Source organism: Canis lupus, chromosome 9 (assembly GCF_011100685.1).
Source record: "Canis lupus familiaris isolate Mischka breed German Shepherd chromosome 9, alternate assembly UU_Cfam_GSD_1.0, whole genome shotgun sequence".
NCBI lineage: Eukaryota > Metazoa > Chordata > Mammalia > Carnivora > Canidae > Canis > Canis lupus.
Genome location: NC_049230.1, coordinates 45,649,113 through 45,671,235, shown reverse-complemented (window position 1 = coordinate 45,671,235; position 22,123 = coordinate 45,649,113). Strand labels below are relative to the sequence as shown.

The 22,123-nt window shown below is 47.0% G+C and overlaps 1 protein-coding gene and 1 long non-coding RNA gene across 3 annotated transcripts in view; one reads left to right on the top strand and one right to left on the bottom strand.

Moving 5' to 3' along the window:
• Positions 1-197: 197 nt before the first annotated feature.
• Positions 198-22,123, top strand: part of PITPNA (phosphatidylinositol transfer protein alpha) — a 43,378-nt gene continuing 21,452 nt past the window's right edge. For both annotated transcript variants that reach the window (XM_038548466.1, XM_038548467.1), the window contains exons 1-6: positions 198-325; positions 4,179-4,209; positions 10,197-10,342; positions 14,629-14,720; positions 19,860-19,867; positions 20,929-21,003. In XM_038548466.1, the coding sequence (XP_038404394.1) occupies positions 306-325; positions 4,179-4,209; positions 10,197-10,342; positions 14,629-14,720; positions 19,860-19,867; positions 20,929-21,003 (372 nt within the window). In that variant the 5' untranslated portion in view covers positions 198-305. The remainder of the gene's footprint in view (positions 326-4,178; positions 4,210-10,196; positions 10,343-14,628; positions 14,721-19,859; positions 19,868-20,928; positions 21,004-22,123) is intronic.
• On the bottom strand, positions 8,900-17,947 carry LOC119873334. The gene is made up of 3 exons (XR_005364759.1): positions 17,874-17,947; positions 15,936-16,084; positions 8,900-9,280 (listed from the first exon to the last, which is right to left on the bottom strand). It is a non-coding gene; the product is annotated as an uncharacterized LOC119873334 (long non-coding RNA).

The window sequence follows — 22,123 nt, the reverse complement described above, 5'->3', positions numbered from 1 at the left end:
TCCGCCTTCGCGCTGAGGTCAGCGCGCACAGCTGCGTGTGACGCTCTGGTTGCTGCAGAGACGCCCCGCCCCCGCGCGGCGCTGCGGAACCGGAGCTCCGGGCGGCGTCGGCAGCGGCGCGGGAGGCGGCAAGGCCGGGGCGGCAGGAGCCGGCGCGGCGACCGCAGCGAGAGCGGTGGGGACGGAGCAGACCACGACGAAGGCGCACAGGCAGCCGGGCCGGGCCGGGCCACGGGGACAGCGGCCGCCGGGAAGCGGGCGGGAGGCCGGGCGGGCAGTGGGCAGCCGCCGAGCTGCGGAGCGACATGGTGCTGCTCAAGGAGTAGTGAGTGTCCGGCGGCCCGTGCGGAAGCGAGGAGGAAGGGAGAGTCGGGGATGACGACCAGGGAGCCTGATGGCCTGGCGGAGGGGATGCAGCGGCCGGCCGGAGCCCGAGGGGATGGAGAGCCGCGGATGGCCCAGTAGGGGCTGAGGGGACCGTGAGGGCCGGACAGGGCCTGAGGTGGGGCCAGCGGGGATAGAGAGATACGGACAGCTCCCGAGGTCGGGCCTGAGGGACCGTGAGGGCCGAATAGGCCTGAGAGGAGAGGCCAAGGGGACAGTGAGGGCTGGATAGGGCCTGAGATGGGGTCAAGGGGACAGTGAGAGCCAGCAGAGCATGAGGAGGGCTGAGGGGATGGAGATGCGGGGCGGCCCTGCAGTGGGGCTGATGAAGGGGCCTGCCAGAACTGCAGGAGTGGCAGAGGGCACTGGCGGGAGAAGGAGGAGTAGGCTGCGGGAACCAAGAACAGTTAGTTAGCTTCAGGAATGGAGCTGAGGTGATGGGGAGGAGTGCGAGGAGAACCTGGAGTATGAGGAGCCGCTACCTCAGGCATGAGGGGAAGGATCTCAATACGTGCACACAGGAAAAGCAGCAGGGAGTTAGGGCCAGGCTTGGGTGACAGAGGAAGGGTCCAGAAAGATAGCACAGGGGACCAGTGGCATGACATGGTGCCCAAATGGTAGGTGAGGAGGAGGAGGTACTTGGAAAGAAGCTTAGGGTGTTTGCTTGGGACTTGGGGACACTTGGGTGAGGAGTCCAGAAAATACTGGGTAGGAACCGATTTGTGGGAGTTATAATGATGGACAAGGCTGGGATGTGACCAGGGTAGAGGGCAGTTTGGAAAGGCAATATTTCGTGAATATATATAATAAGCATACATACTGGAGTGGGGCGTGGGGGAGCAGGGGCAGCTTCTCTCTGGGGTGTTGTCAGTCTTGATGCAAAGAGAAGGAGAAATTGCTTTGAGGAATTGAGGAGATTCCCATAAAGCCATTAACTGAGGAAAGACAGGGATGAGGGAGTTCTTGAGTACTGACTGAGGTGGGAAGTTAGTGACTTGTGGTAGGTGTTGCAAGGAAATAGGCTTCCTCCTGAAATCCAGGGGATTGGATGACAGGTTGGGATGTTCAGATTGCCAGATCTTTCAAACACTAGATGACTGATTACCTCGGCCTTGCTGCCTTCTCAGGGGCATGGTTCCAAGTAAACATTTCAAGACCTTTTTTCCCCCCAAAGAGGAGAGACTGAATGTGTATGTGCAGAACTTACAGTGAAACTGCTTCCCTCGAGGGGGAAGGCAGGTGAGCAGCATTGGATCAGAAGTCCAGAAGTGGGAGATGTCCCAGTAGAGAGCAACTCGTAGAACTTTGTTGGTAGCCAGGCAGGTGTACAGAGGGCTGTTTCCATTTTGTCATTGAAGGCACTTGTGCCCCATTCCATCTGGCTTGCTCCTTGGAGGTATTTAGGACATAGTGTGGAACTTTGGATAACAAAGGGAGAGGAGACCAGCATTACTTTGAAGCCCCTCCATTTCTGGCTCTTGACATCCAGGATGATGTTGTTCCAGAGCTCAGAGCTTTGTATGGTGAGGAAGAACCTTGGATTACCAACAGGAGGAAGTTGTGGTACACTTTGGATTTTATTTTTTATTTATTTATTTTTTTAAAAGAGTTTATGTATTTGAGAGAGAGCAAGCAAGCAGGGTGTGGGGAGAGGGAGAGAGAGAATCTCAAGCAGACTCCACGCTGAGCACAGAGCCTGATGCGGGACTCAGTCTCAGGACCCCAATATCATGACCTGAGCCTATATCAAGAGTTGGATGCTCCACTGACTGAGCCACCTAGCGCTTGGATTTTAATCTTGACTATCTAGATAATAGGCTTTTCCCATTCTCCTGATTTCTATTTTATTTTATTTTTTTCTGTTCCCAAATGAATCCTAGAGTCTGTAGTAGAAACCTGTAGTTTTGTGAAGAAGGTCAGGCAGGGAAGGGACCTTCAGAGGAGATCTGAGTGAGTTCCTAAGAAAGGTCCTTCCTTCCTATTCTTTGTTTTTCTACCCTTGAAGCCTGCTAGGGGAAGGCCCAGGGTGCTGGGGATGCAGAGCCTGCTTGGCATCCACGCTTCCTTCCTGCCCAACCTGTGCCCTGCATGAGCCTGGGCGAGTGTGTGCATTGTAGGGCAGGGGGCGAGGAGAGGGGCATCCGAGACACTTGGTTGTGGCTGCAGTGCTGCGGCTCTGGGAAGGGTAGAAGTGAAGGTCACACTGAAGTGAGCACAGTTCCAGTCTCAGCCCAGCACTGCCCCTGTGGCCCTAGCCTTTGGAATTGCACTCTCTTGCTGCTGAAGTGGTTTTGCTCCTGAGGAGCCAGGGAGAAACATCTGGGCGTGCAGCCGTCATGTAAGCAGCGTCAGAGCATCCTGTCAGGAACTGGCTGATGCTGGTCTCCTTTTGGGGGAGACATGGTACCCACCAAGAGCCTGAAGTTTTCCCTGTTGATTTTTCTGATACTTCCTCTAACAGGATTCTCCTTGATTTGATGTCTGCAGATTCTTGGATGTGATTCTTATTGCTGTTCTTGAAGATAAAAGGCGTATTGTTTTCTAGGAAGTTTTGTCTGAAGGTGCAGAAATTGTGGCCTCCAAGTTGAAAGTATTTTTCTGCACTGTCGGCTTTCTCTGATGGGAGGAGGGCATTTGTGGCAGCATCCAATAACCTGCAGGATTTGTGTTATTTGACTCATTCTGGAGGAGGAGGTTAGCAAGCAGTAAGGACTGGAAGCCCATTTTGCTTTTCCTGCTACTTTTCTGTTCCGTGCCTTGCCTTTACTGTGGTGTTTTTCTCAGACCCCTGTGTGCTTCTTGCTACCTGGGGGACCTTTGTAGATTTAGAAAATAGTGAGCAGACTATTTACCAGCCTGGAACACAGGTCTCAGTCATCGGAGCCACTGCATAGCAAGAAGAACATAGCAGCTCATGCTTCACCAAGCGTGCAAGGTGCAGAAGGCTCCGGTGGATTCCAGCTAAAGTCTGGGCACTGAGAATTTAAGCTTGGGATCTGGCTTGATTTGTATGAATAAAACCAAGTGTTTTTGTCTCAACTCTCTGACCTTAGAGCTTTGAACTGGGGGTTGGTGGTTGCTCTGCCACTAGCCCTCGTATCTCTGTGGAACTCCGACTGGTGTGGGACCTTGCTGGCCATGGCTTTTCTGTTAGGTTACTGGTGGTACCTCCAACAATTGGTGTTCGTTGAAAACGAAGGAGTCCATTGGGGTGCCTTTGGACAGCTTCTGCAGGTCAGGACACGAGTCGAGTGTCCGCTCTTTGTGCCTTTGTGACAGTAGTTTATATTGCATTGTCTTGCCCCAGAGCAGAGGTGGTTGGTGTGTGCTCTTAGGGTGATTAAGCTTTGAAGGAGCTTGGCCTCTTTCTAGCCTTCCACCTTGAGGGCTATTGTTAGGAGATTGGGCCCACAGAGATGAAATCCCCAGGACCTGATTCTTCAGGTCTGACTCCTCATCTTGGCTTCAGGAATTTGTAGGGATGGGTCCTCGTTTTGCTGGGAAAGATATTGAGGGAGGAGAGGGAGAAAAGAAGAGCTCCAAATGTGAGTCAGAGGCCTGGGAAGTAGCTGGTAGAAGGACAAGTTTGCACTGCATCACAGGGTTCTCAGTGGGACCTGAAGGGCACAGATGATCCTGCCTCAGAGCACTCAGGGGGCCATTCTCTACTGGGTTTTTGACAGTGAGTATATGTCTTGTGCAACCAAACGTTTAATACTGTTCTAAGACAATGCTGTAAGAGCCCTGGGTGGCCTTCAGAGTCTGAAGTTGATACTGTTTTCTCTCTCTTATAGTCGAGTCATCCTGCCTGTGTCTGTAGATGAGGTAAGTTCTTTTTTTTTTCTTTTAATTCATAGTTGTGTATAATTGCTTGTGACCATTAGCTATGTTGGGCTCCAAGTAACCCATACTCTTCATGTGGTTTTCATAGCTGTTCTAACTTAGAGATCATTAGTACTCAATGAAAATTTCCCTGGTGCCACTTTCTGTTGAAGGAAGACCTTTATTTTTTATATCTGTGCAACCTACCTTAGTTGTTGGCCTGCTAGGTAACTTTGAATAGAGATCAAATGAGTCCGTTTTACCTGCTAGGACTGTGCCTGTTTGGGGACAATTTTTTTAGGATTGAATGTGTGGGGATTTCTGCGACCTCCATGACTCGACTGGGAAATGTGCATGGCTCTCTCTGGTTGTGCAACAAACCAGTAGGGCAGGAAATCTCCGAGGCCCTCCCTGTCTACACTCTAGGTGACTGCTGCTGGGAAGACCAAGGCCAGAATCCTTTTTACAGAGGGCCGGGAATAACAAATGGGCTTGGCTTGCCCTCTGTCCTTTTATGGTTTTAGGCCCAATGTTCCTGTTTATGGGGACCTGGCAGGATTTGCCACAAGAAGGTTCATAGGCCACGCTGACTCAGAATAGTCTCTTGGACAGCAGAAAACTGTCATAGAGCCTCCCTTGTCCCACCCTTTTCTTTGAATTTCCTCCACTCTCCTCTCCTGGCATAGTCTGTTCTTTGCACATCCAACCCCCCACCCCCATCCCCCCAGCTTCTAGCCAGGCTCCAGTTTGGGTGAAGTATGTCAGCCAGTGTGGTGCCTTCAGTCACTGTCTTTCCTGTGGTGTCAGCATGAAGCTGCTGTGATAACTTACACTCTGATCCAAATATGAAATGGACCTTTGAAAAATGAAATCAGGCCAACAGAGCCTGCAGCATGCTTTTTTTTTTTTTTAATAAAGATTTTATTTATTTATTCATGAGAGAGAGAGAGAGAGAGAGGCAGAAGGAGAAGCAGACTCCATGCAGGGATCTCGATGTGGGACTCGATCCCGGAACTCTGGAATCATGCCCTGAGCCAAAGGCAGACACTCAACTGCCAAACCACCCAGGTGTCCCATGGAGCATGCTTTATTTTATTTTATTTTTTATTTATTTATGAGAGTCACAGAGAGAGAGAGAGAGGCAGAGACACAGGCAGAGGGAGGAGCAGGCTCCATGCACCGGGAGCCCGATGCGGGACTCGATCCCGGGTCTCCAGGATCGCGCCCTGGGCCAAAGGCAGGCGCCAAACCGCTGCGCCACCCAGGGATCCCCTGGAGCATGCTTTAGATGAGACAAATATCCCAGCTTCTTGACCCCAAAAGGGGTGGGTTGGCATTGGCCCCCTAGAGGATTGTCTCCAGTGATGGGCTACACTCTGTTAAGAGCTGTGGCAATCTGGGGGAAGGAGCCAGAGGTTGGCCTCGAACATGCTCTGGGAGTTTTGGGAACATAGATGTTGCTGTCTTGGAGGCACCTGACATGTCCCTGGGCTCTGGGAACTATATGCTTAGGCTGACAGGTATTGGCCTAGGGGTCCTATTAACCCACCTTTTTGGGGGGCCTTGCTCTCTTTGTGAAAAATAAAAGTAGTGATTTTCCAAACCAGGAGGCCAAGCAAGAAGGCCCAGCATGTCCCTTGCCCTGAAACTCAGCACTTCGAGGTCCAGTAATTCTCTCTCTGCTGTACGGGATGATCCTACCTGCCAGGCAGGAAGATGTCTCCCAAAACTCAAGAGTACCTCAATGTGGCATTTTGCGATGGAGTGGATTTTTTCATAGGAAGTATCTCGATGGAACCAGGGTGGAAATGTTTCTGAGAAGCATGGCCAATCCAGAAGAGCCAGCACTGTTTGAGAGCTATGTTGGCTACTCTGCACTAAGCCTGTATTGGCTACTTATGATGGGGCCAAAAATGGAGAGCACCTGCAATTGTCAAGTTTTTTGTAGTATTGAGGAAGTGATGGAGCAGAGTAAAGAGCCTAAAGTCTAAGTGGAAGCTTGCCAAGTAAACGCTTGGTAGGATTCATCTCTCCACCTGGGAATGGTCAACCTGCTCTCAGCTAGAAACCACTACTGAGAAAGCAAGTGCATGGCCTGGGCAGGGTGAAGCAGGAGCTGCTTTTCTAAGATTTTTTATTTTGAAGTAATCTTTATGCCCAATGTGAGCCTTGAACTTAAAACCCTAGATTGAGAGTTGCACACTCCACTAACTAAGCCAGCCAGGCGCCCTGGAGCTGCTTTTTTTGATGACTTGAACCTTAGTTCCAGAAGATCAGAACATCTTGAATGGAGAAGCCAAAAAAGAAATGAGTAATGATCAGCCTTTTCAGTCTTTATCAATAGCCCCAACCTGACTCCTGGTTCCCCTGGGAACAGCCCAGCATCATGTGACTGTTGGAGTCACTTCCTAATTGAAGACCTTGATTTGAGGCCCTCTGGGCTTGCTTGCTTTACATTAATTAATTAATTAATTAATTAATTTAAGTAATCTCTGCACCTAATGTGGGGCTTGGGCTCGAACTCATGACCTTGAGATCAAGGGTCTCCTGCTCTTCCCACTGAGCCAACCAGGTGCCCCTCCTCAGGTCTTTCTAATGTAGGTTAGGAAAAAGAAGAAAGAGAAAAGAGAAGGCCATGGCTTTATAGCCATCCTGATGATCTGAATCAATATTTTGGGGTGGAATTAGCTTCTCTCTGGCCAGAGCCTTTGGCCTAATATGGACCAGGGTTTCTAGGCATTCTGTTGCAGAGCAAGAAAACCCTGGCTGTTTGAAGGATGTGTGCACCAGTGGTTCCTGGCTTAGATAGCCCCACTGTTTCCCTGTGGGCAGAGCTGGCTTACTTCCCATTTCCACAGATTTGTGCTACCATCTCCCTGTGGTACCTGGGATGACAGGGTCATATAGTGAGACCCACAGCTGTGCCAGTTCGTCACAGTGATGTTTCATGTTAGTGTCTTGTGCCCACCTGCTACATCTTCCTGAGCTCCCTCTTCCAGGTTGCCAAAGTGATAGTCTCTGTTTTTCTTAGCTGAGTGTCTTAGTTCTTTGGGACAAGGGCAGGCACCATTGTCTGAGGCCTGAGGAGGCTGGAATCCCAGTCTCCTTGGGTCTCTTCATCTGATTTAATGGTCTGACCTCCCACCCTTATCTCAATGTGGCTGCTTTCTGCTTTCCCAGTGTATGGAGCCACTATGCCACAGGGAACCCTTTAACATAAAAAATGTCCCTCACTTGTAGCTTATGGAGGCCAGTTTTACTTAACCCCTTTGGATTAACAAAACTACCTTCACTTGTCTTATTGGGATTAAAGGATCAGAATATCAAGAGAGATTAAGGGGGAAGATGCCAGCCCAACAGAATGATCCTCTTAGATCCTGCCCTCTGATTCCTGCATCTGATGAGGAACCAAATGAAGGGGATTAGTCTCTGCCTGCCCCCCACCCCCCCTCAGCAGAACCACCAGCTGACAGACAACCCAGTCCCCTCCACTAGGCCCTTTCTTTAGCCTGCCCTTTAGGATTGCTGAGTTAGTGGTTAGACGTTCTTTTTTTTTTTTGGTTAGACGTTCTTATGACTTTTCTCTAAAACAGAATTAGTGCTCCTTCTTAGGACCCCCTGGCTTAGCCAAACCCTGACCCACTTGATAGAGGTTTTCATTTTGCCTCAGCCAGGGGGTGAACTTGGAAAGGCACCGAGACAGCTTGGTGCTCCCTAGGGGCATTGAGGCAGCACTGATGCTGCTCAGGATTAGCAAGGTCAAGATGACTGGCTCTCACCCAGATGTTCCTCTTTATGGGATTAACTGAGCCTTGATCACTTTCCTGGGCCTTTCCTTGGCATTTTTTTTTTTTTTTTTAATTTACTTATGATAGAGAGAGAGGCAGAGACACAGGCAGAGGGAGAAGCAAGCTCCATGCACCGGGAGCCCGATGTGGGATTCGATCCCAGGTCTCCAGGATCGCGCCCTGGGCCAAAGGCAGGCGCCAAACCGCTGCACCACCCAGGGATCCCTCCTTGGCATTTTGTACTGGGTTTTTACTTGGAAATTAGGGCTCTTTCTATTTCATGGTGAACAGTGAATTGTGCTGGTGTGCTGTTTCCCCTTCCAGACTTCACCCAGAAATTTCCCTGCAGTGCTTATGAAGCTGCCTAGAAAAGCAGGCTTCCAAGATGAAGCAGCTCTGGAAACTGCCTCTGCTCCTTGCTGTTGCCGACAGTGGTTTAAGTGGCAGCTGCCCAGAGAGGCAGCCTCTCTATTTTAATCTCAACGGGTGGAAAACCCTTGTCTGGCACTCCTGGGAGTACTGGGGCGTTTGGGGAGGGGATGTAGCCAGTGAGGAAAACCTTGACACCCGCAGTACAATCAAATACCTTTTTTCCCTCGTACTCCCTAAGCTGTCATGCCTGGTGGTATTGGTGGTGATAGGGAGAATGCATCCTTTGCCTTAAATGTAACTTCCTGCATTAATTGTTGCTGTCCGTTCTTTTTTTTTTTTTTTTTTTTTTTTTAAGATTTTATTTATTTATTCATGATAGTCACAGAGAGAGAGAGGCAGAGACACAGGCAGAGGGAGAAGCAGGCTCCATGCACTGGGAGCCCGACGTGGGACTCGATCCCGGGTCTCCAGGATCGTGCCCTGGGCCAAAGGCAGGCGCCAAACCGCTGCGCCACCCAGGGATCCCTGTTCTTTTTGTCTTATTTTTCCCTCTGAACAGCTTCCCTCAAAGAGGAGGGAGCAGAAGGGCCAGGCCTGGGCAGTGCCCGGTCATTGGTCCCAACACTGAGTTGGCCTGAAGTTAGAGGAGGCCAGTAATCTTGACTAGTTACTTGACAGGGTGGCCTATGACCCAAATAAAGGAAAACTAGGTTCTTGCCATCTAGTAAGATGGCAACACAGAGAGTGTACTTGTCAAATTGGGATTAGTACATACTGTGGGGTAGGAATCTTTGTTATCCAATATAGGAAGCAGGGCACTTGCTTCAGCCGTACCGGGAATCTGGAAAGCATCAGGTTTGGTTGCCTGCAAGACTGTTCTCTGAGTTGCTGGCAGGGTGATGAGCTGCCCAACACTGGAGAAAAAACAAGTAGATGAGCCAGTTTCAGAAGAGTTTGTGGGGGATCCCTGGGTGGCGCAGCGGTTTGGCGCCTGCCTTTGGCCCAGGGCGCGATCCTGGAAACCCGGGATCGAATCCCACGTCGGGCTCCCGGTGCATGGAGCCTGCTTCTCCCTCTGCCTGTGTCTCTGCCTCTCTCTCTCTCTCTGTGTGTGACTATCATTAATTAAAAAAATAAATAAAGAAATAAAATAAAAGAAGAGGTTGTGGATTTCTTTTTTTTTTTTTTAAGATTTTATTTATTTATTCATAGAGACACACGGGGTGGGGGGGAGGGGAGAGAGACAGAGGGAGAAGCAGGCCCCATGCAGGGAGCCCGACTGGGACTCGATCCTGGGTCTCCAGGATCACACCCCAGGCTGCAGGCGGCAGTAAACCGCTGCGCCACCGGGGCTGCCCGAGGTTGTGGATTTCACAGAGCACTGGGCAACTTTCTTTGACAAGAAGTCATGTGTTAGGGTCTGTTTAAATGAATGGGATAAAGAGACTTCTAGCAGCCAACCAAGATCTTGTTTTAGGGTCTTAATACCAGAGGCAGGTTCAGGGAAAAAGCTACCTTGGACTCTATAATGTGTTTTCTGGATGGTGATGTGAGGTTAAGCATATTCACCTGCCTCCTTAAGCCTTGATGGAGGATATAAAAATGGGAAGGATTAAATTAAACACATCTGACAACTAAAGAGAGGCCATGGAGCAGTGTTCATAGTTGCTGTAGGATTCGGGCAAGGTCCCATGTGGAACTGCAGAATGAGGTTTTGGATGCAGAGGAATCCCAGAGTGATCTAATTGGATGGTTACTGGCAACTAGACCATGTGCACCTGTTGAGAAGATTCTGCATTGACAATAACTCCTGTTTCATTGTTCCTTTAGTATCAAGTAGGGCAGCTGTATTCTGTGGCTGAGGCCAGCAAAAATGAAACGGGTGGCGGTGAAGGCGTGGAGGTCCTGGTGAATGAGCCCTATGAGAAGGATGGTGAGAAAGGCCAGTACACACACAAGATCTACCACTTACAGAGGTATGTTGCTGAGCAGCATAGCCAAAAGGCAGCCAGGTATTGAAGTGGAGATTATGGATAATTGGGGGTGTTTCTGGGTTATTAGTTGGTTTCTTAGGTTGCTTCACCTGTAAGAGTGGGTGTAAGTGGCACTTCTTTGCTCATTTAAGTTTTTTTTTTTTTTAAGATTTTTTTTTTAATTTTTTTTTTTGAACATTTTTATTTATTTATGACAGTCACAGAGAGAGAGAGAGGCAGGGACATAGGCAGAGGGAGAAGCAGGCTCCATGCACCGAGAGCCCGACGTGGGATTCGATCTCGGGTCTCCAGGATCGCGCCCTGGGCCAAAGGCAGGCGCCAAACTGCTGCGCCACCCAGGGATCCCGAATTTTTTTTTTTTTTAGTATATGTGCTGCCGAAGCGAGCACTGATTTTTTTTTTTTTAAGAAAATACTTGCCTCAACTAGGCTCTTACTCCTCAGAGGTGGTAGCATTTGGCTTCTTAGTGTTTAGTTTCTTAGTTGTTTATGAATATAGGGGTGTGTGTGTGTGTGTGTGTGTGTGTGTGTAAATGGGTGTTCCATTTCATTTATTATTCTTTTACATACATGTGATCAAACTATACATATGATTCTTGACTTTGCTTCTTTGTTACCTGTAATACCATAGCTGTCATTCAGTGTCAGCATATTCTGTCCTATTCTTTTAGAATATGTTATACAGATGTGCTATAGCCCATTTCACCAGTCCTCCCTTGGTAGATATTTATAGTAATTTCCAGATGTTTACATACAGTACTCTCATAAGATTCCTCCTGCACAAATCTTTTGCTGTACTTATGTGTATAAATTTATAGTAAGTGCTCCTAAAAGTGAAATTGTGGGGCAGGGAGTATTTTAAATTCTGATACTGTGAAATCAGTTACCAGAGAAATTTTGGCCCTTTATGTGGATCAAAGGCATAAATATTTATTTATTTATTTATTTATTTTTAAAGGCATAAATATTTAAAAGTGAGTCTGATTTATATACCAAAATCCATAGCAAACCACACAAATTTGCTGAATCTCTAATTGAAACAGTAATATTTCAGGAAATTATAAGCTGACGTAAAGGACATTGAAAGCCATAGTAAACATACAGCAGCTTGAATGGAAGTTGAACCAAGCTAGTCTTAGAAACTATCCAGTATTGGAAAAAGTAAACCTGATATATATATTTTTAACAGTGCTAAAGTGTACATAACACAAAAGTCATCATTTGGGATCCCTGGGTGGCGCAGCGGTTTGGCGCCTGCCTTTGGCCCAGGGCGGGATCCTGGAGACCCGGGATCGAGTCCCACGTCAGGCTCCCGGTGCATGGAGCCTGCTTCTCCCTCTGCCTGTGTCTCTGCCTCTCTCTCTCTCTCTCTGTATGACTATCATAAATAAATAATAAAAAATTAAAAAAAAAAAAAAAAACAAAAGTCATCATTTTTACTATTTTTTAAAAGATTTATTTATTTGAGAGAGAGCAAGGGGAGGAGCGGAGGGAGGGAGAATCCTTTTTTTTTATTTTTAATTTTTTTTTATTTATTCATGAGAGACACAGAGAGAGAGAGAGAGGCAGAGACACAGGCAGAGGGAGAAGCAGGCTCCATGCAGGGAGCCTGATGTGGGACTCGATCCCAGGACTCCAGGATCACACCCTGGGTCAAAGGCAGGCGCTAAACCGCTACGCCACCCAGGGATCCTGGGAGGGAGAATCCTAAGCAGACTCTGAGCCAAGTGAAGAGCCCCCCAAAGGGCTTGATGCCATGACCCTGAGATCACAACCTGAGCCGAAACCAAGAATTGGACACTTAACTATCTGCGCCACCTAGGTGGCCCCCTCCCTCCCTCCCTCCCTCCCTCCCTCCCTCCCTCCCTCCCTCCCTCTTTCTTTCTTTCTTTCTTTCTTTCTTTCTTTCTTTCTTTCTTTCTTTCAGCATTTTTTTAGCATTTTTTTTAAAGTTCAGTGGCAATAAATACATTCACATTGCTGTGCAACATAAACCAGAATTTTATGTTATTTTAAAGATTTTATTCATTTATTTGACAGAGAGCACAAGCAGGGGGAGTAGCAGAGGGAGAGGGAGAAGCAGACTCCCCACTGAGCAGGGAGCCTGACATGGGACTCGATCCCAGGACCCTGGGATCATGACCTGAGCCATAGGCAGATGCTTAACCCACTGAGCCACCCAGGTACCCCCAGAATTTTAATTTATAGTCACTGAACTGAAAATTATTTTCACTCATTTTCACTTGGTAAAATCTCTGATTTAGTATAGTCTGATGCTGTGGAGATGTAAAAGTGCTAGCCCAGAGGAGCCACAGATTTTGTGAGTGCTGGAACCAGGAGGAGAGCAACACTGTGAAGTGGGGGAAATTTCACCATGATTCTGTTTCCTTGCCATTGTTTTCTTTTTTCCTTCATGTCTCCTCTTCATCCTCCTCCATCCCTACTCTGAGTTGACTACCAGCCAATCCTTACTGAGCCATTAGCAATTGATTAGCATAAGGCTCAGGATATGCCTTTCTCATAATGCATTTGTGTTTTTTGTGCACAGGAAGACTTTGCAAACAGGTTGGTAGAAGAGGCCGATTGGTTCCTTATGACTCAGTTGGTCCAACTAGAGTGTCAGGAGGTCTGTACATATGAAGGTGGGACTTGTCTTACCCTCTTCTTTAAAAGAGTGGTAAACTTTGAGCTGCCACTACCACTCGTTATTTAATCCCAAAGCACTCAACTGCAAAGACCAAATCAAAACCAGCAGTGCTGAATGCCCTGATCACCTCTCCTCGTTAGAATCAGAACCTTCCTGTCAGCCATCTATTGCCCCAGTCAGAACCATGGGTTCCCCACCACCCTCTTTCTCCTCCCTGGTATCAGCTCAAGTCCTTTTGACTCCATTTCCTTAGTATATCCAGCATTTCCATTTCCTTCCATCATCTCTTGGTTGGATTACTAAAGTGGCTTCTAACTGCTCGCCCTGCTTTCCATTTCTCTGCACAACTTTGAGTTCTGTCCAAAGGTAGATATGTTGGATATGTTGGTGGCTTAAATAGATCTGGATGGCTTTCCTTTGCCCGTAGGATAAAATCCATACTCCTTCTTGACATAACTTACAAGATCTTTTATGACCCAGCCTCTGCATGTTCTTTTATATTCCCTGCCTCATACCTTACATCAGCTACTCCAAACTTCTCTCTCTTTCTCCCAGCTTTTCCCACCCCATTCCCATCCTTTTATCTAGCTCAGGTCTACTCATGTTCTACTCTGTGTTTTCATTTAGTTCTTACTTTCCCTGAGGAGCCTCCCACACCATGTTGTTCCAGTGTTCTGTCCCCCAGAGCCCTGTGCTCACCCACTGTGGCACACACTTAACAGTGCTGTCCTCTGCCTGGTTAGATGGACTTCCCACTAGAATGTAAGCTCCATGAAGTCAGGAGCCATGTCTGTGTGATTTCTGTAAGTATCCTGGTGCCTGGCACACAGGAGACTTACTTGAATGAGTGTGGCAGTGAGTCAATGAATCTCAAAAGGTTGCTCTGAGTGCCGGGTTTTGCTCTTTTGTGTTAAGGCCTCAGGCACTAAAGTTGAGGAGATTGTTGGAGCCTACTAAAGACTGCATAGATTATCAGTTAAAAACTAGGGAAGAGGAATATTTACTCCTTAAAAAAAAAAAAAAAAAAAACAGGTTCATACTGTATATGCTGTTCTGTAACCTGAGATAAAAAGAATTGATTTAAAAAAAAAAAAAAAAAGAATTGATTAGAAGAAATATTTTGTCCTGGGAGACAGATGGCCCTGAAGCCCTCCTGGCCTCCCAGAACTGATAATAGCAGATCAGATAATCTTGGATTCCATATTCCAAGTCTGTCAGCCAGACAATGTGGCCTATAAACCTAGACTGGTCCACTCTTGAAGGTATGCCATCCTTGCAGTAGGTAGTATAATTCCCCGGGCCTGGTGAGCTCAGGAAAAATGGGTCATGATAATGTAAGAACCGATAAGCCATGGCAGGTAGCCAAAGGTCCCACCTCTTGTCCTGTTCCGATGGGTGGTGAGGTACTGGGATGAGTTTTGGGTGGATGTTAGTAGCCCGATGAACTTGGGTGTCAGGCTTCAGCTGGTAGCTTCTCAAACAGAAGGGTAACCTGCTTATCTTGTGGAAACTTGCTTGCCAGTGCCACTGAAGCAGTTGGAGCTGTGGCCCGAAGAATGTGATGTAAAAGTCCATTGTCTTCTCTCTTCATTCCTCTTCATAACCCCTTTTTCTTACCACAGCAAAGTGCCCACGTTTGTTCGAATGCTAGCCCCAGAGGGAGCCCTGAATATACATGAAAAAGCATGGAATGCCTACCCTTATTGCAGAACTGGTAAGTGCAGACCTGGCCAGAAGCTGGAGTTTGGGCCCCAAGGTAGACAGAGGGTATGGTCAAGTAGGCCCCAAAGGGGGCAGTGAATTAGGGCTGGGTCCCACCTTCATTTTCCAGATTAAGCCAATGAAAGGATGAACTTGGGGAACCCCCTCAGGCTGGTGGTGAGTGTGTGTGTTGTCTAGTTCAATTTGGCAGCCAGCTGAGTGGGAACCACCTGTAGTTGTCACAGCCTGCGATGGTACAGAACCAGCCTCTCTTGGAATGATATGATAAATATGATTGCTTTTACCGATTACAGAAGTAGTGTTCTCTCTGTTTATTTTTTTTCTTTTTCTTTTTTATTTATTATTTATGATAGTCACAGAGAGAGAGAGAGAGGCAGAGACACAGGCAGAGGGAGGAGCAGGCTCCATGCACCGGGAGCCCGACGTGGGATTCAATCCCGGGTCTCCAGGATCGCGCCCTGGGCCAAAGGCAGGCGCTAAACCGCTGCGCCACCCAGGGATCCCCTCTCTGTTTAAATTGTGGAAACTACATACAAACAGAAGAAAATAATCACCCAGGATCCTTCCATTTCTAGATAGTCACTGTTGACATTTTAGTGTCTTTTTATAATCCTTATATGTGTATTTCCAGACACATTTTTAAGACAGATTTTAAATTAAATCATACTAATTATTAGATTTGTTTTATTTTATTTTTTAATTTTTATTTATTTATGATAGTCACAGAGAGAGAGAGAGAGAGAGAGAGAGAGAGAGAGACATAGGCAGAGGGAGAAGCAGGCTCCATGCACCGGGAGAGCCCCACGTGGGATTCGATCCCAGGTCTCCAGGATCGCGCCCTGGGCCAAAGGCAGGCACCAAACCACTGCGCCACCCAGGGATCCCTAGATTTATTTTTTATTTAGAATTTTTTCCGTGTCATTATGTAGTCTACTGTTTTTTTTAGATCTGTAATATCTGCATAGTATTCCATTCTATGAGGGTACTATGATCTTACTAAACCACTCACTTGGGACACCTGGGTGGCTCAGCGGTTGAGTGTCTGCCTTTGGCTTGGGGCCTGATCCTGGATTCCCTGGATCGAGTCCCACATTGGGCTCCTTGCATGGAGCCTGCTTCTCCTCCCTCTGCCTTTGTCTCTGCTTCTCTTTCTGTGTCTCTCATGAATAAATAAATAAATAATCTTTTAAAAAAATAAGCCACTCACTTATTGTTAGATCCTGAAATTTCCAGTTTCATGTAATATATTTGGGTTTGGCTTGGAAAGCAGCTTTGCGGCCAAGGAGCTCTTGAGAGAGGCAGTCATAGGAAAGGACCTCTAAGGGTGACTTTCTTGCCCTGGGGGGAGGGCCAGACCTAGACACCAAGAAAATGTAGCAACAAAATCCTGATTTGTTGAGGAAAAGTTAAAATAAACCTAATTTTTTATGACAAAAGATTCAGAAGCAGTTATCCCCTAAATATATAACACATAGAATATGCATGTCACATTTGAGAGGTGTAGGAGATGAGGAGTGGGGAGGTCACTACTAAGGGCCCTGAACTGATGGCTTACACAAAATCAGCATGTTTTATTAGTTTAAGGTGGGAGTAGGGGTGAAATTATTGTCCCAATAATCTTGGCTAGTCCCTTATCTGGGTTTTCTGGAAAGGAAAGACTAAAGGAAGAGAACTTTCCATTCTAGACATTTTGGGATTCCCTTTGAGTAGTTTGGACTCTTAGCTTTTTAGGATTCCTAGGTCTTGAGGGCTAGTACTGATCCATGTCCATGATGGGGTGGGGTTGGGGGGGTGGCAGTCCTTAGCATTCTCCTGGAACTTGACATGACACGAATGGCCTTTCCTCTAGCCAGCTGACATTTGTTGGCATAGGCAGCTGGCTCTGAGGCTCTCCTGCCAGCCTCTACTTACGTGTACTGTTACATATTTGTTGGACTCCCTAAATTGTGTCTGGTGAGTATGCTCCACCTATGTAGTCCTTATCCTGTGGACTTTGGGAATGACTAAAGTCTAGAGCACAATGATTGTTCTCTTCAATCCTCAGTGGCCCTACAGAGGTTCAAGAACCTGGTATCAGGAGATGTACAATCATGGGTGGAACCTGGGATATATTTAGCACTTACAGTTTCAGTGATGTAGCTGAAAATGCAAACATCTCTACTCCCTAAACATTGAGCAGGAAGTTGTTAAGTTCTTGGAAAGGAGATAAGCACACACTTTCTTTAAAGACAGTGTGCACTGTGCCTGGGTGTGTCTGGTCTAGGGCCAAAGGTGAATTTTCTTTATATCTAGGATGGTTGCCATAGAGCATGTGTCATAAGAACCTTAACCAACTTGGCATAACGGAAGCCAACAGATAGCATGGACTCTTCCATGACTGAGTCAGTGTTCTGTAAACAGGTCTTGTGCCGGCTGAGAGATGCCTCTGTCCTCTGTGTCATACTACAGCTGACACGGGCATTTTTCTAGATATCAAGTATTCATTCACACGTAGTGCTGATCCTTGGCCAAAAGAAGAAAAATATAATTTCTTAATATTCAGTGAAGAGGAGAAGCAGGGAGTAGGGGAAGGAAGGTGTTTTCTTCAGTGGGCGCCAGCCTCATGGTGAGAACCCTCCATCATATAGAATCAATACGTTGAATCTTAGATCTGCCTTATTAGACATTATTCTTTTAAACTCAGAGATAGAGGAGCGCCTGGGTGGCTCAGTCGGTTAAGCATCTGCCTTCAACCCAGGTCATGATCTCAAGGTCCAGGGGTTGGGCCCCACATCAGGTTCCCTGCTCAGTGGGGAGTCTGCTTCTCCCGCTGCGGGGGGGGGGGGGGGGGGGGGGGGGGGGGGGCCACTTGTGGGCTCTTTCTCTCTCTCTCTGAAATAAATGGATAAAATCTTAAAAAATAAATAAGTAAACTCAGAGGTAGAAATAAGAAGGCTACTTTCCAGTCCCCTGTGGGGATTGGTGGGAGAAAGATCAGTAGTTCAAACTCCTTAGCTTGGCTGCAGTAGATTAAAATTTGAGGTGAGAATGGATAAAGGGGCATAGGGTAAAAGTCTACATGTCTTTTAGAAGGCTCTGCTCTTACTCTAAATGTAACAAAAACAGATTTGTAATACTCTGCTATCAGCTTTTTCTGTCCTCTTACCTTCTTTCTTTCTTTTTCTTTCTTCCCCCTGCTGATGGGTTGGGACAGGAAGAGAGGATAAGAGGGGGCTTGGCTGTGAATGAAAATAGGAAGAGGGAGATAAATGTTTCTCCTTCTGTGTCTACCTCTAACCTTTAACCCTGGCCTGAATACATCTCACTGAGCCATGGTTTTAAAGTACCTTATTAGTCTTATTTGGAGAGCTGTATTTCCCAACTGCAAAGGATTTCCTGATGTACCCAGGGTTGCAGTTTGAAGAAAAGGAAATTTTTTTTTTTAAGGGACCCGGGGTCACGCCCTTCGCCAAAGGCAGACGCCCTACTGCTGAGCCACCAGGCGTCCCAGGAAATGGTCTTAATTGGTTGGGGGAGATTGTTTGGTTGCCCAGGTTCGTTAGTTCAGAAACCTAGTTTGTCAGAACTGAGTGGATCCTTTTCTTAGGGTCTAGGAAAGACTATTGTATGAAAACCCCAAATGCCAATATATTAAGTTATATCGAAATACAGAATTACTAATGACACTAGATGTTCCTGTTTGCTGATCAGGGTGTTCTTCCCTTGAGAACTCTTCTACCTGGGAAACCAAAGTATATTCAGAATGCCACCATGTAGTGGAAATGCCCATTTGCTTAAATGATCAGACTCCTGTGTCCATTGATTAGCACATTCTGTCCCTACTTAGAAGATTGCTTGGAGAATGTGGATTCAGAATCAGGTGGTTAGTTGGGGAACCTTAATGGCTCCTGTCATCAGACTGGGCCTGGCTAACACCACTGTCTCTATTCTGGGGATGGGGCTGCTAAATGTGCCACATAGGCAGCCGGAGGCCATGGCCACCAGTACAGCACAGGAGAATTTCTGCCAACCTGGCCTCTTTGGACTTCCATTCAGTAGATATCATACCCACCATTTCCTTTTATGTTAACTGATTTTCTCCAAGCTGATAACAGGGCAATTACTTCAATAGGCCGTGTAATTATAATCTTAACCTGGTACTTTCTTGCAAATATCTTTTATCAGATACAGGGAAATGACTAGTAGTCTCTTGGATTGTTTCTATACAAGGCAGACCTTATCCCTTATATTCAAACCTTTCTGCATCTTTTTTTTTTTTTAAGATTTTATTTATTATTCATGAGAGACACACACAGAGACAGGCAGAGACACAGGTAGAGGGAGAAGCAGACTCCCTGTGGGGAGCCCGATGTGGGACTCGATCCTGGAACCCCCAGGATCACACCCTGAGCCAAAGGCAGATGCTCAACCACTGAGCCACACAGGTGCCCCATCCTTTCTGCATCTTAATCTCAGCAGTAACCTTAGTTTTAGTTTTGGAGTTACAGAGTTTGACTGTTAGCCCCATAAATGTCCAATATGGCTGTTAGAAACTGAGATAACTCTTAAGCTCAGAGGGTACAGAGTGAGCTAGACTATTGTCAGGAGGAGAGCTGGTTTGTTCCCCAGTGACATTAGAGCTGCAGTCATTTTCTCTGATAAATAATTGAACCGTGCTTTCCAAGGGGTCTCATTACAATGAGCAGGAGTGCAGAGGGCGCGAGGTTTGGTTACAGTGAGAGGAAGTGTGCAGAAGGCAGATGGACAGTGCCTGGCCAGAAGCGCCCTCTCTGGGCTACAGGAGGTGGTGGGACAGCAGGTGATGCTCTGAGGGCAGAGTAGTGGGTCTCAGTGCTTCGGAGCAGCAGAGCCAGTCCCCTTTTCTTGCCCAGTTGGAGAGTGCCTTGGGGACAGATAGTGGCGTCACTGTATTGAAGTTCTGGATTGGGTCTCTTGGGACTTCTGTGTGAGGGGAACTTGAAGTTGGTACATTTGAGATACCAGATGCACCTGCAGGGCTTGAAGCGCGCCTGTGGACTAAGCCCCAGGGAGGGGAGAACTCCTTCCTGCCATGGTCCCTGGGGGTGAGGGGCAGTTACTCAGCTTCATTAATCTTTTTCTCTCTTCTTTCCACGTCCTTGCCTTGGAGCAGTTATTACGGTAAGAATTCTTGATGGGGGGTGGGGAGGGATGGTGGAAGGGTTGTAAAGGATCTTTAAGAAAAGAAGAAATAAAAATGTCACTGCCCTGGAGGTTCCTGGGTATTCCTGTCAGGAGGCTGGCGTTAGTGAAGCTTCATCTTTTTGCCCCTACTGAAAAATCTGGCAATTGGCAAAGTAGTCTCTGGCCTAAAGCCCCATTGGCATGTGGGGTAGGTCCTGCAGTCGGGGCTGTGGGTCTCGTGTGCAGGATGACCCAAGGCTCTCTTCTGCCCTTCCCATGTCATGCCTTCTCAGGATTTATGAAACTAGCTCAACTGACCTGATTGTGGCTTTCCCACGTGCGCATCTGCACACCCCAGGGAATGCTGGCCATTGGCAAAATTTGAAGTCATCAGGGTGTCTTTTCTGTGTCCACCCCCTGTGTCATCACCCCTTCTCTCCACCTTTCAGCACCCTCATCCAGGTGCCTGTCCCTGCTGCCAAATGGAGGCGGCTTCTGCCAACCTAAATTCTGCCGTGGAGTTCAGAGGTTAATATGTGCCTCATTCAAGTAGCATCCCATTTTTAAACAGAACTAAGGAAGCACCGAGGGTTCAGTTGACGAGGCGAGAACTTCAGGCCTCAGCAAAAGGCTGGCTGGTGGATGGGGTGCTGGTGAACATTTGGTTGAGTGGGAATATTCCTTCTCATGTTAACCATTAGTGCTCTGTGCATAAGGCAAGACGGCCAAGTGGTTAAATACATAGATTTTGAAGTCAGACAAATCTGGTTTTGAGGCCCAGCTCTGTCATTATCTCTGTGGGCTTGGACAAGTCCCCTCCCCTCTTTGAACTTCACTTTCCTCATCTGTAGAATGAGGATGATATTACTACAGCCCTCGTAGGCCGGGAGGAGGATTGAACAAGATAATGTGCCCCTAGAATCCTGTGGGCTCCTAGTCAAATTAGCTGTTACTTTAAGGCAGAGGCGAGGGTCTCTCAATCACTGCGATCAGTAATGTGAGATAGTTACTCTCCAACTTTGAGGCTGGTGACTGTAAGGTGTTTTCCCCTCTTCCAGAATGAATACATGAAAGAAGACTTTCTGATTAAAATTGAAACCTGGCACAAACCAGATCTTGGCACCCAGGAAAATGTAAGTAGCGTTTCCCAAGAGCCCAGGGTCTTCGAGGCTGCAGGGTAGGGTTTTGAGGCTCTGTTTAGCTGCTTCTCCTTCTCTGCGGAGCCTTTTCTGTAGTCCCATTCTAACAGCCTGTGTCTGGACCTTTCCTACCAGCATGGGATTGCTCTGTCTCTAATTTGCAAAACATGATCTCCAAAGACTCCTTATGGGGCCTTCTCGTAGAGCTAAGATTGGTCTAAATGCAACTCTTGGCAGAGAGGAACTGTATTTTTAAAACGTGAAGATTACAGCCTCTATAGAGCCTCTATAGAGTTATCTATAGATAACTCCTCAATTCTAAAATTCACATGTCCTTTTGACCTGAGTAGTTCCACATCTAGGAATTTATCATGTAAGTTATGCTTTCACATGTGTAAAATAATTTATACACATAGAGATTGATTGCAGTATTCTCTGTGTAGCCAAAGATGAAAAACAATGTAAGAGCGCATCAGTAAGACACTGTTAAACTGTGGTGCAGCCATACAGTGATATATTATGCAGCTGTTAAAAAGAACCAATAGAGAATAATCTTCAAGATAGACTGTTCAGTGAAAAAAGCGTGATGCAAAACAGTGTGTATATGTGCTACCATTTGTATTAAAAGAAAGATCTCTCTACACGGATGTTTGTATGTGCATGGAATCTGGCAGTGGTGGCATTACTCAGGATGGGACTGGAAGGTAAGCAAGAGAAAGTTTTTTAAAAGCATCAAAGTAGGGGCACAAGGGTGGCTCAGTCAGTTAACCATCTGACTCTTGATTTTGGCTTAGGTCATGATCTCAGTATCATGAGATTGAGCCCCACATTGGGCTCTGTGCTGAGCTCAGAATCTGCTTGAGATTCTCTCTTTCCCTCTCCCTCTGCCTCTCCCCCCAGCTCACATGAGTGTGCACACACTCTCTTTCCATCTCTCTAAATCAATAAATAAGTAATTAAAAAAAACACATTAAAGTAAGCAGTATATGGCTAAACAGGTTATACGTCCACAAGTATTTGTAGCCAATCTTTACAAAGGAGAACATACGAAATAATTTAAGTGCAGTAGGCCAGAGTGTTTTGGCCTGCTGAAATCAGAGCATTTGTTCTCATA